Source organism: Synchiropus splendidus, chromosome 11 (assembly GCF_027744825.2).
Source record: "Synchiropus splendidus isolate RoL2022-P1 chromosome 11, RoL_Sspl_1.0, whole genome shotgun sequence".
In the NCBI taxonomy this organism is placed as follows: domain Eukaryota; kingdom Metazoa; phylum Chordata; class Actinopteri; order Syngnathiformes; family Callionymidae; genus Synchiropus; species Synchiropus splendidus.
Window position 1 is genome coordinate 14,898,629 of NC_071344.1, and position 11,761 is coordinate 14,910,389.

The 11,761-nt window shown below is 46.7% G+C and overlaps 2 protein-coding genes across 2 annotated transcripts; one reads left to right on the plus strand and one right to left on the minus strand.

Annotated features, from left to right (window-relative positions):
- The first annotated feature begins 3,908 nt into the window (after positions 1-3,908).
- ubxn1 (UBX domain protein 1) lies at positions 3,909-6,440 on the plus strand. Its single transcript, XM_053879946.1, has 10 exons — positions 3,909-3,963; positions 4,348-4,412; positions 4,490-4,543; positions 4,620-4,744; positions 4,854-4,932; positions 5,084-5,275; positions 5,341-5,392; positions 5,458-5,568; positions 5,636-5,819; positions 5,892-6,440. The coding sequence occupies exons 2-10, from the start codon at positions 4,354-4,356 to the stop codon at positions 5,930-5,932; spliced, it is 897 nt and encodes a 298-aa protein (XP_053735921.1). The 5' UTR covers positions 3,909-3,963; positions 4,348-4,353; the 3' UTR covers positions 5,933-6,440.
- On the minus strand, positions 6,139-11,675 carry si:ch211-114c17.1 (pre-mRNA-processing factor 39). The gene is made up of 15 exons (XM_053879945.1): positions 11,613-11,675; positions 11,067-11,272; positions 9,684-9,809; positions 9,319-9,437; positions 9,074-9,241; positions 8,815-8,995; positions 8,628-8,732; positions 8,396-8,510; positions 8,226-8,329; positions 8,035-8,161; positions 7,684-7,955; positions 7,433-7,617; positions 7,297-7,371; positions 6,784-6,925; positions 6,139-6,694 (listed from the first exon to the last, which is right to left on the minus strand). The coding sequence occupies exons 1-15, from the start codon at positions 11,668-11,670 to the stop codon at positions 6,623-6,625; spliced, it is 2,055 nt and encodes a 684-aa protein (XP_053735920.1). The 5' UTR covers positions 11,671-11,675; the 3' UTR covers positions 6,139-6,622.
- Positions 11,676-11,761: the final 86 nt, after the last annotated feature.

The window sequence follows — 11,761 nt, forward strand, 5'->3', positions numbered from 1 at the left end:
TTTATATGAATAAATTAATACTGAGATACACGGTGAGAAGGTTTGTGTACAAAGGAGGTAGGAGACTGTACAGTTGAGATCGAACATTTACCGATCACACTGGAAGCCATTCATTTTTATTAAAAGTGGATATGAAGAAAAAAAAACACAGTCGGTAAAGTATATAAATGTGATATATCCAATATAGCCAGTGACTTCATGGACCACCATGCTGGTGATGAGTGGGAGATGGTTCCGGTTCCTCTGCTCTGTCGTCTCCAGCTGGTCGTCTCTGCTGCCTTCATATCTTCGTCTGTCTCCTCAAATGATCTTCTTTGCTGCTCATGCTCAAACGTCTTATATCTTCAATTGAAGGAACTAGGGAGCTTGCGGTCTGTTATAGAAACTCATTTGCTTTCAATATATTGAATCCCTTTATTTGTCATTTTATTGATCATATTGAGCTTTGTCTTTCCAGTCCATGGAAGAGTCCACCAAAATCATGTTTTTTTAAATGGTTTGATGCGAAACGCAGTGTTTCAGTTGTTTGTTTATTTTATTATATTTGTTTGATGTCTTTATTGTTGATGAAAATATTGTTACACGTCATAACAGTGGCGTCTTATTTTCAGCACCACCACTTTCTACATTCAAATAAATCACTTTATTCAACCGCAAATGTAAAGTAAATGACTGTACTGACAGATCCATTATTCATCGTCAAAACTTTGGATTTCAGTCGCACCGTCTTCCCTTAAAATCATTTTTGACAGAACAAACCAGAGAGTGTCAATGTTTTCAGTTTATTCAAACAAGCCCAAATTCGTCTTCATTGAAACGGCGTTCCCAGCATAACACAGGCGTGACATGTCGGTGGCGAGAGGCGTCCCTCCACAGATAACAGCAGCTCCACTGGAAGCCTCACATTTTCCATATGGAGATGCTGTTACAGCTGGTGAGACCCAGGCAAACTGCAGTGTGGCTCCAATCAACATGTTTATAACATGGTCGAAAAAGAAAGTGCATTGGTGTCAGTCAATCTAGAGAAAGCCACAAGGCAACAACAACACAAGTGCGAACAATGCTGCCCTCTTCTGTTTCTTGACCTCCTTTTATGTGAGCTTTTACAGGCAAGACCTCATGTGATTCCACCACCCACAAGCCATAAACACTCACTTTAAAGGATCAACCACCTCAGAGTTTACTGCCTCTCAGATTAGATGTGTTTCTTATAGCTGCAGTAAAATCAGGGTCAGTCACTTGACAGTCCAAGCCGCTCTCACTGGAAATCACTTTTCTTTTATAACTTCACAATGAATATTTTACTCAGAGACATGGTCCATAAAAGTGTCCTCCTTTTTTATTTCATGATTGTGTGCTGATGTTTTACCCGCCACTACTGCAATAAAAGCAAAATAAGTGCTGACTACGTGACCTTTGCCCTCATTTTCTCTCATTCAACTTTGTTCAACCTGGATGGTGAAACTCCAGTTTATGACAGTGAGACTAGAGTTAACTGAAAGATTGAGACTAGAGTTTATACTAAATGAGTGTTTGGACTGCACTGCTGAAGCAAAGAGTTGTCATTTCAACACTGCAATATTCACTTATCTGTCCACAGGTTTTTTATTCCTCTACCCCTCTATTTGTATGTATTTTTCTCTTTCAACTCACGTGCGCATTCTTCATGTTTCAGAGCGTGAGTCATGATGCCGATTCTGGAAGAAAAAAAAAAGAAAAAAGTTTTTTTCAATCAAGATCTTCAATCTTCAAAGTTTCTTAGATGAAGCAATACTTTTCTGACCTTTGACCCTAGGTGAAAACAACACCACCATAAAGCTATTTAGCAGGGCAGCGAGTAACCTGCACCCTTCTTGAGTCCTGACATTGCTGGTTCAAATCAGAGAAAGTCTTATGTTGAAAAAGCTGACGGTATGAATGTCTTTAGGATCGAGCTGCAGCACTTTGAGGTACTTCAGTGTGAGCATAACACTTCACTATCTCTTAAGTATTATTCAAACACAAGCCATGAAATGTAGGTAGAAGTTGCCAGAATTACATTTTTAAAAAGGTAGTACTTCACCATTGACTGGCTTATACTTGTGAAATGTAGTAACTGCATCTTAAATGGACAATGCTGGTGGTTTAATAACGTTTTCCAAACATCAGAGTTTAAAAAAAAAAAGGCAATGCTAATTCCAAAACATGTTTCTTGTTTTTCACAATAAACTTTCTTCTCTTTTTGTCCAAAACCTGAGCAAAAGATAATGATTACTATTACAACCTGAGATTGATTCATACTCACCTGACAAGACAAAGTTTTCTTGGGCAGCAGGCAAAAACATATCTGGAGAGTTGAAGAGCTGCAGAAGAGTCTTCCCCGGCTAAGTGGCCGAACCTCGAGTGACGCCGTCTTAAGACGCGTGTGGGGGGGGACTAAATTAATCATTATCGTTACTGTAAATATGTAACTGACCGCACCTTTCCATAAAATCGTCAAATTACCTGTGTGAACACTCACAAGGACGAGGAGAATTAAGCTGATATGGTGGACACGTGCACTTGAACTGACACATTGTGTCGTCCTCAAGTTGGAGACACCTGTTTTGCTCGGAGGTGTTCAGATTTATCTGGCTTCATTGGCACTCCCTGGCTTTGTTTCAACTCTCACAAAGTACTTCCCCATCACAACGTTACTTGACAGTGAATGTGGTTCCAATCATTCTTTTCTGAGGAGTGGAGCCCAAGCCTGAGTTGAGTCCAGTGCAGTAGATGCTCAGAAGCCTTCCACCTCCAGTGGTGGTAATCTGGCTCTGTATGACACAGCCTTCCTCAGCAACTCCCAAAACTGCAGACTCAGACCCACCTGACAGAGAGAGCTGCTTTCTACGGTCCAGCTTCAGCAGGTGTGGCTGTGAAGAGCTGGCAGAGCTGTGCCCTTATGGACGGAAAGATCTTGCCTATTTGTCATGCTTCATTGTTTCATTGGGGTCAGTTCATCCAATGTGGCCGGTTTTTGAAGAACCACATTGCTGCCATCTGATCATGCGAACAATTGGAGCATCATGTTGATTCGCGTTATATTCATTTGTCTTTTAATCTTAGCAAGATTGCAATGCTCTGATAGATGGGCTCAGTCAGTGACACGGACTGAACCATGGGTGACCTTTGCCTTCTCTTTATAGTTAAGACGAACAATAAACCAGAGTACAAGCTGCTTGGTTGCGGAGGGGAAGCAAACGTAACAAACTGCTTTCACAAAGTCATGTATGAGCGGAACAAGGCATCTCCTCAGGCTGAGAGCAAACATGACTGATGGAGTGGAATGAGAGGGCTCTGCTTGGAGAAGCGTCAGGGGGGACAATAGCCAGAGCAGGTCATGATGTTTCATCTCAGTCTCCATTCTTTCAGGCCGGTGACGGCTGCGAGTGCAGCGAACCAGCTCTGCTCACACACTTGTTCCGGCTTCTTGTCAAGCGGCATGGAAGGGGAAGCTGTGGTGGAATGGCATGACTCAGCATCCCTGTGAAGGCTGTTGTGCAATGATAGAGCTGCGACTTGTCTATTTTCTTTTTTTTTCGCTGTAACAGAGTAGTAGTAATAGTAATTACACGCGTCGATAGTTCTTTGTTCACTAAAGAAATGGTCCTGTAGTATTTTAAGTACGTTTTTGATTCTTGACATGCATTTTTCACAACTTAATATTTCCCATATTTCCACTCAACATTTCACCCAATGGGTTTCATTTCCAGTATTATTAATTTTCAATTCGGTGAACTTTGCTCTTAGTAGACGTTAATAACAACAGTTTGTTAATAACATTAATGCAGGGCCTACTTGCCATAACTTGCGAGCTATAGCGACATCAGACGTTGCAACGGTTGCAAACGTGGTCCTCAATGACGTCATACGTCACTTTGTTCGCTTATTATGGTTTGAACCTTTTTACTTCCCGTAGCGTTGGTGCGTCACGGAGACTGATGTGTGAGTAGCATGTCTGTTTGAATAACATTGGGAAAAGCGAGTAAATGGATAAAATAGGACCAGTGGATGTGTTTTGATTTGATGTACAGCAGTACATGTTTTGATAGTGACAGTGGATGACTGCATTATGCGTTTCTAAAGCGCGCTGTGGCTAAGCTAGCAGAAGCTTTATGGATGTTAGCCACATTTATGCTAATTTTAGCTTTGCCATGACGTTATTTAACAATTATAGAGGAGCCTGCACAGAGTCAATACTACTAAAATTGTGTGTCATCGTGTAATATTGGTGTAAAGCGTGGTGTGGAGAGCTTGAAGTGTATTTGTTTTACTACTGTGTGATGCTGAATTGATTGTGGTTTCAATGTTTTTGCTCTCTTCTATTAGGAGAATATGGCGGAGATGACAACACTAGAGACCCTGCTGGAGATGGGCTTCGGCAGGAACAGAGCGTGAGCCAAGTTTCATGTGTCACTCTGACCGTTGTCGTGGAATTGAAAGCAAAACTGCACACTGTTGTTCATCACAGGGAGAAGGCGGTGGCTCATACAGGGAACCAGGGAATAGAGCAAGCGATGGACTGGTAAACAATGCACTTCTGCATCCTGCCGTCCCTTACGGTCAATGAGATGTTGTGGCCCCCGGGTCTCTCGTTCTAGGATCGCTGCACATGAGGAGGACCCAGACATTGATGAACCTTACGAAGCACCGGTGGGGAATGTGCTTGGGGGACATGGGGACTCGCTGGCCGGCAGCTCGCCGCCGCCACAGGGTGCAGACGAGGGTATGGAGGTTCCTCTGAAATGTCACAATCTGGGCTCTGCTCGATCATAACTATTTGAATCCTGAGGCCAAAACTCCAGCATGTTCCATCAAGCTTCTCGTCCTCTCAGCTACGCAAGGCAGCTCTGACATCACCAACGAGTCGAAGAAGCCGATGACAGAGGAGGAGAAGCAGGAGCAGGTGAAACGGTCAGTAGATGAAGGGGTTGCTCTCTGTATTCTGCCTTCAGATGGAGCTGAAGAGGTTTGATTTTATTCACTCGTCTTTGGTTCATGATGTTCGACCCAATGCAAAGCAACTTGACTTTCCTGGGTTCACACTTGCTCGTGTCTGTTCCAGGCTTGAGGAGCTGATGCGAGTGAAGCAGGCCGAAAGGAGAGAGCGAGAGCGAGCCGAGGAGCTGGACCGAGAGAAGAGCCGCAGGAAGCAGGGCCAGGAGCTGCAGCAGATCAGACAAAAACTCCAGGATGATGAAATGAAGAAGATGGCTGAGTCGCGCAGGAGGGAGAAGATGGAAGACAAAATGGCCAGGTAGAATGTGAGACAGAGCACGGCAGCTGGACTGGAATCATGTGATGTTTCTCGCTCGACCTCAGACAGCGGGTGAAAGAGAAGATCGCAAGAGATCGTGAGGAGCGTGCGCAAAAGGTACCAGCCTTCTGTTCCTCTCTGGCGCCGGCTAACTATTGACACTCATCGCTTTTCATCCACAGTTTGGAGGCGGCGGAGCTTCATGTGCCCAACCCACTCAACCCAGCCCCACCTCACCCAGCAGCCAGGGCCCCCCTCCCAGCAAGAAGGAGTACGATGAGTCCAGAATACAGGTGTTGGCTCTTGTACAGTCAGTCACCTTGCATATGAAACAGGCCTTGAAGACTAGTCTTTCTTCAGGTTCGCCTTCTAGACGGCTCCACCATCAATGCTGTGTTCAAGGCCCAGGAGCCCCTGGCGGCGGTGCGAGTCTACGTGCAAGTGAACGGCAATACACCTGAGGGTCAGGACTTCACCCTGCTGTCCCCGTACCCCCGACACGTCTACACTGAACTGGACATGGAGAAGCCTCTCAAAGAGCTCGGTGAGTCCCGGCTGTTCTTTAGTGAGCAAAACACTGCCACCACCATCTCAGTACGTAACTTGTGTCATGTAGGTCTGGTACCTTCAGCTGTGCTGGTGGTTGCCAAAAAGTGACTCGAGGAGCAGCTTCTCTGTGAGTCTACCTCACTTCAACACCAGGAGCCCGCGTCATTCAGGACCCAGCCAACCCCACTCGCACACAGACCCTGGTGACTGGATGTTTTCTGAGTGGACCGGCTTGTGTGGGCGCAGAGAGCCGGACGTGGTGAGGGTCTCTGGCTGCTGCCTGATGCTCCTCTGCTCCTGAAGACAATAATGTTTAACAGGCCTTACTTCCACATTGATCTTCCTAAATCTGGGATCTTCTACTACCAGTTTTTTATAAGTTCAAATATGACAATTATTGAAATATTCGCCAAATAATCAAGTTCAAATAAAGAACATTGAGAAACACTCAGTTTATTTTCACATTCTGACACCGCAGCTGCTTCTCTCGCTCCAGCCGTTTTTAGTGGATGCAAATTCATGATTGGTTCACTGTAAAAATGTCATGCCTTTGCCTCCACTGTTTTGATAATGCTGGAGAAAAATAAATAGAAGTTTCAAAACCAAGGAAAATCAAGAGCAGATTTATGTACAGGCAACACAAAGGCGAGCCTCCCCTGAAGCCTTTTCAAACACAGGCACAAGAAAAATACTTCCATTGTAAAAACAGGACGCCTGTGGCCGTCTGACCTCCAGTTGCACATTTCATTGCTCCATCTCAGAAGAATCTCCACTGACTGAGACGCCAGGAGGCACGACTCAGTGGGGAGGATAGTAGCTCTGGTTGTAGTTCCAGGTGTTCTGGTAGCCGTAGCCGCCGTACTGTGGATGCTGCCAAATCCAAATGACAAAATGATTCCAACTGACTCAAGACCTTCTGTTTAAATTTGAGCTCAGTGTTTTGGTATGTGGTTCTGCACCTGGTACCAGTTGCTGTATCCAGTGTAGCCGCTCATGTCAGAGGTCATTGCTGGACTGGCAGTGCTCGCTGCTTGCTGGACCGGCGGCGGGTCTGGGGCAGGAGCCTCTTCTGTTTTTGGTGCTTTCTCAGAGTCTGCCTCCCTGGAAAACCATCATGAAGCACATGACTCACACTGTGTTAAAGAAATGTTGTCTAGCAGCATTCAGACTCTCCTGATGGTGAATTATCGGGAAACAGCTTGTTACAAGACACATCCGACAGTTTCATGTGACTGGACCGGTCAGGACTAGGTCCTTGCTTGCTGTGACTCCAATTTCGCAAGCTGCATCCTGCAGAGGGCCATGGAGCCTTCCAGGGCATGAAATGCTTCCAACCCCCCAGCAGAGGGCGTTGTAGAAGCCATAAAAATGCGTTGACCGAACATCACTGGCCATTGTTCCTGAAAGTCATGTTTTAATCCCTACAACAGATAAGGAAAGCGACCCAACACCGTGACATTAAAGCTCCTTACACTTTCTCTGCTGCTCTTTTTGTTCCTCGCAGCTCAGTGAGCAGCTTCTGGTGGTCATCGTAGATGCTCAGCACTCTGTGCAAAGAGAAACTGTCGGTCAAGAAGCAACGGACATGGGCAGAGGCAGGAGTGGCACCTCTTGACTGAGCTGCTGTTCTCCTCAGCGAACTGCAGACCCCTCTGGGACAGAAGGATCTTGGTGTGTGGGCTCAGAGAAGCAGCCAGAGCTCTTGTCACACACTCCTGAACCGCCTCAGCTGACAGCTGATTCTCCTCCGCTGACTCCAACTCCAGAAGATTCACATGCAGTTTTTCATTGTCCTGAAGAAGAGAGCTGTCAGGAGATGGGACAACAGTGGATCTGTGTGCACCTCAGGACTCACTCACTGGACTGATCTCCAGCGCTTCCCGGAGCACCTGCCGAGCTTTGCCGGGGTTCCGGCCCAGTTTCTGCAGCAGTCGAGCCAGCTTGACGGAGTAGAAGGCGTGTAGCGCAGGCACGTCTTTGGACCCCGTCACAGCTTCCTGCAGCAAGGCTTCTGATTGGTCCAGCTGACCTGCCCGTCTTTCCAAAGCTGCCCGGCGAAGGCGGACCACGGCCAAGCCCGGCACACGCTGCTCCAGTGCTGCCAGGATTCTGCGCGCCTCCGAGACGTCACCTGGCGATGGAGAGGAAACGCTGACACGCACATCCTAACCGTGACTCAGCACCTGACCCAGACCGGGACTGTGGGCTACCGTGCTGCTCCTCAAACGTTGCCCACTGGATGTGGAGGTTGGCCTTGCGAGGCAGGTGGATCTCACACGCTCTCCTGTACACGAGGCGCTTCTCCTCCACTGGCCGCGGCTCCAGGTACTGAAGATACTGGGAGGAAGACGCGCGTGTCACTGCCACACAGACTGACGTGTGTGTTGCAGATGAGTCTCACCCGGATCCAGAACTCATCATACAGAGCACAGGCGATGACACATCGTTCAAACAGCGTCCGAACTCGCTTGTCATTTGCTGGTTCTTCTGTCACCACTGGCGCATCTGCTTCAACAGAGTGATTCCCAAACAGACCAGTGGAAAGAGACATACAGTGTTGCTGTTCCTTACCTTTGTTTGAAGAAGAGGGACCCTTCAACTGCTCCAGCTCCCAGTCCAGGTAGGAACGCCACGCCTGCAGCTGGGCGCGGTCCAGAGGTCTGACATGGAAGTACGGACGCTTGATCTTGAAGGGTGGAAATAGAGGTCAGCTTAACAATGAAAGGACTTCAAATGGCAGTTGATCATCACGCTTCCTGTCATAATGCAAGACTGACGCTAGGGGGCGGGGGTCATGACTCACAGCATCTTCAAAGTTCCATCTCTTGCGAACCTCTGCTTCATTCTCCTTGTAAACTTTGTCTCTTCGGAGCAAAACTTGTTCTCTGATCTTCTTCATCAGCTCCTCCTTCACTCGCAGATGAAATGAGAAGACTGTGGATAAAGGCAGTCTAGTCTAATCTAAACTGACCTAAATGCGTGCTCCTCACCGTGTCCTGTCCCTCAGGGGTCGCCGGCTCCTCCTCTCCAGGTGGTCGCTCATCTTGAGTCTCTTGCATCTGCTCGGCTCTCTCCGCTCTCTGACTCTGGCGGCACAACATCCTCAACTCCGAATACTCTTCAGGGTGAAGGACCTCTTTAGGTTCATGGCTGCTCAGGTGGGCTTTGTACCTGAGCCACACACACAGACCACGCGCTGGTCTTCACAAGGCGGCATTCAGTGACGTGGCAGGTAGAGCCGCCTCTTACTTGGTATAATGTGTGTTGTACAAGTGTGTGGGGACCTTCAGCACCCGCTCCAGGACGGCCGCAGCATTCCTCGTGTTTCCCTGCTCTTTCTCCCACTCGACATAAAGGTCCCACAGCCTGTCGGAGCGAAACTCCAGACCAGCTGCAGAGACGGCCTCCTCAAAGACACTGGGGTCGAAGAGAGAGTCCACCGTCAGGAGGCGCAGTGGAGAAAGAGCAAAGTGGAGCACATGTTTTGGATTTACCCGCGGATCCTCTGGGACGACTCCGGCAGCTTCATCTCTAACGTGCCTAGAAGCAGGTTAATGTAGTGGATCCACAGATCCACGCTGAGCGGGATCGCCCGGAGACCCTTCAGACAAACCTGGGAAAGTCATCAAAACTCGACTCAGCACAGGGAGCACAGGTCAGTAAAGGCACCGTTTGCTGCTCCAAAGTTCTATACAGTATAAACCAGGCGCACTGCATCCCTACACCTTTTTCATCAAGGCCCAAATTCACTTTAGCCAACTGAACTGCTGGAGCCAATGACCAGGGCCAGTCTTGAATCTACAACTCAGGGCAAAAGGGAAACTAAATCAGCTTTAATGAATGACTTCTCCGACTTCACCTCCTCGGCTTTCTTGTTGTCGCCGGCTCGACACTGGAGATCAGTGAATTTCTTCCAGTAGCCATAGCAGAGCGGGTATTGATCCAAGAAGGCTGCGAGCGCTTTGGAAGAGGCGGCGTAGTTTCCCTAGCAGAAAATGAAAACTTGAAAAAGAGCTTTTCAAAAATGACTGTCACAACAACTTCAAATAAACTCCAATGAGTTGAACACAATAATGTGTTTTCAGAGCAAAGATGAGAAATGAAAACTGCATCTTTACTGAAACAAAAATTGTAATATGCTACAGATGCATTCATGCAAAACATATACATATTGTATGTTTAGACATAGTCAGTGTTGGGACTAACGCGTTATAGGAACTACGTTATCTTTTGTAATAACGAGTGCCATAACGCGTTCCTTTGCCAAAATCGCGTTTATCATTACTGTGATTTAAAGATGCACGTTACTCGGTACTTCATATTCACAACTCTTTAAAAAGTTTAAAAAGCATGGTCCATTATACGCATCAAAAGCTTCCGTGGTGGATGTGAAGCCCACATTAGTCATGTGACGCAGTGCACAAAAAGCGCACGCTTTCTGTGCACTGCGTCACATGGAAAAAGAGCTCGAGGCAGACGCTGCAAAGTTTTGCTGGTCTGACGCCACAGGAGAAGCCACTGCAGCCAAACTGTTGCACAGCCTTTTATCTCAGAAGCAATTGAACACATTAGTAGCAGCGAGGTATGTTGTGGAAGACATGTGGCCTATCGCCGCCGTGGAGTTGTCACTGCAGTTCATGTTTCCAGTCGTTAAAGTTCTGTTGCTGTTGAGATGGTCATCAGCATCGGTTTGGCACTAGTGTTTGTTCCTGCTACTACTGAGTGTTCTAAAAAAGTGTTGATCATTTTGCACTGCTAAAAGTATAGTTTCTAATCTAAATGATCACAATAAATGTGCCCATCTAAAGTTTCAATATTGTCATTCGTTCACCTGCCATTGCACCTTTAGGTCAAAGTGGGGACTTTGTCATCTTATTACACTTGAAGTGGGTTAGAGCTTATAGACCAATAGATGGCCTTTATTACCTGACTATCTAGTTTAGCAGGCCACACAAATAATGACAATTCTGTCCCAATGTTGCTGGTTCCTGACCCAGCCCGATGACTGTGACTGTTCCAAGATGGTTATGTTTGAGCTCCACTATAATAGACAGTTTTTTAAAAACTTACTTTTTCTAGTAACTAGTTACTTTGAAAGTAATGAGTAACTTGAAGTAACTAAGTTACTAATTTAAAGCAACTTGCCCAACACTGCACATAGTAGGGAGATATCATACAAAGAGACAAAAAGAAAGGATTTGGAACTTTGAAACACAAGTCTCACTCATAGTAAACAAGTCACCTCTTGCTCGCAGTACTGCAACAGATCTGTCCAGCGGGAAAATTCCTGATGGTTTTCCTGTGCAGCCTTCCATAAACGCTCAAAGGCTGCTGGCAGCACGTTCCCTTCATCAGCAAGAGCTTGGGCTGTGGTGCTGACAGCAGCACCGACATGTCCCTCAGTGACCTCAGCAGCGGGCTGATCAGGAGGGTCAGTGACTTCCATTGCTAGAAGAGAATGGAATATATTATGTATTCAGTTCATTTGGACTGACCAAAAAAATAACTGCCTTCGTGCCTAATACACCACCTATTACCTGTTGACGTGCCAACTTTTAAGAAGATTTAGGCGAAGCCATAAAAGAGACACATAGTAGGACACCATGCATTCGTTTGTTATTGCACAGTTTGACTCTTGTTGTTAGCCTAGCTTAGCCGAGCATGTTTGGCAGTCTGGAGCGTTGGTGCGAAGATTTAGCGAACAAAACCACGTTCATCTCACAGCAGTGGAGACTACTGCAAAGCTACATCCATCAAACCAAAATGCACAGTTTTCTTTCCGATATACCTGAAGGTTTTTCCTGCTCCTTGTTACCGCTCATCTCCTCGCAGCCCTCCGCCGCCATGACAGTACACGCTGCAGTGACGTCATTGTAGCGTCAGTCGCACCATGATGCGCCAAGTTTCATATACATGTTTGCGCTGACAGTATCCCCA

Coding starts and splice junctions, on each gene's coding strand:
- si:ch211-114c17.1 (XM_053879945.1), bottom strand. CDS start 11,670: ATGGCGGCGGAGGGCTGCGAGGAGATGAGCGGTAACAAGGAGCAGGAA. Junction 8,511..8,627: donor GATGGAACTTTGAAGATGCT/GTGAGTCATGAC, acceptor CCACCCTTCAAG/ATCAAGCGTCCGTACTTCCA. Junction 8,162..8,225: donor ATGATGAGTTCTGGATCCGG/GTGAGACTCATC, acceptor TCTTCCTCCCAG/TATCTTCAGTACCTGGAGCC.
- ubxn1 (XM_053879946.1), top strand. CDS start 4,354: ATGGCGGAGATGACAACACTAGAGACCCTGCTGGAGATGGGCTTCGGC. Junction 4,413..4,489: donor GGCTTCGGCAGGAACAGAGC/GTGAGCCAAGTT, acceptor TGTTCATCACAG/GGAGAAGGCGGTGGCTCATA. Junction 4,933..5,083: donor AAGCAGGAGCAGGTGAAACG/GTCAGTAGATGA, acceptor TGTCTGTTCCAG/GCTTGAGGAGCTGATGCGAG.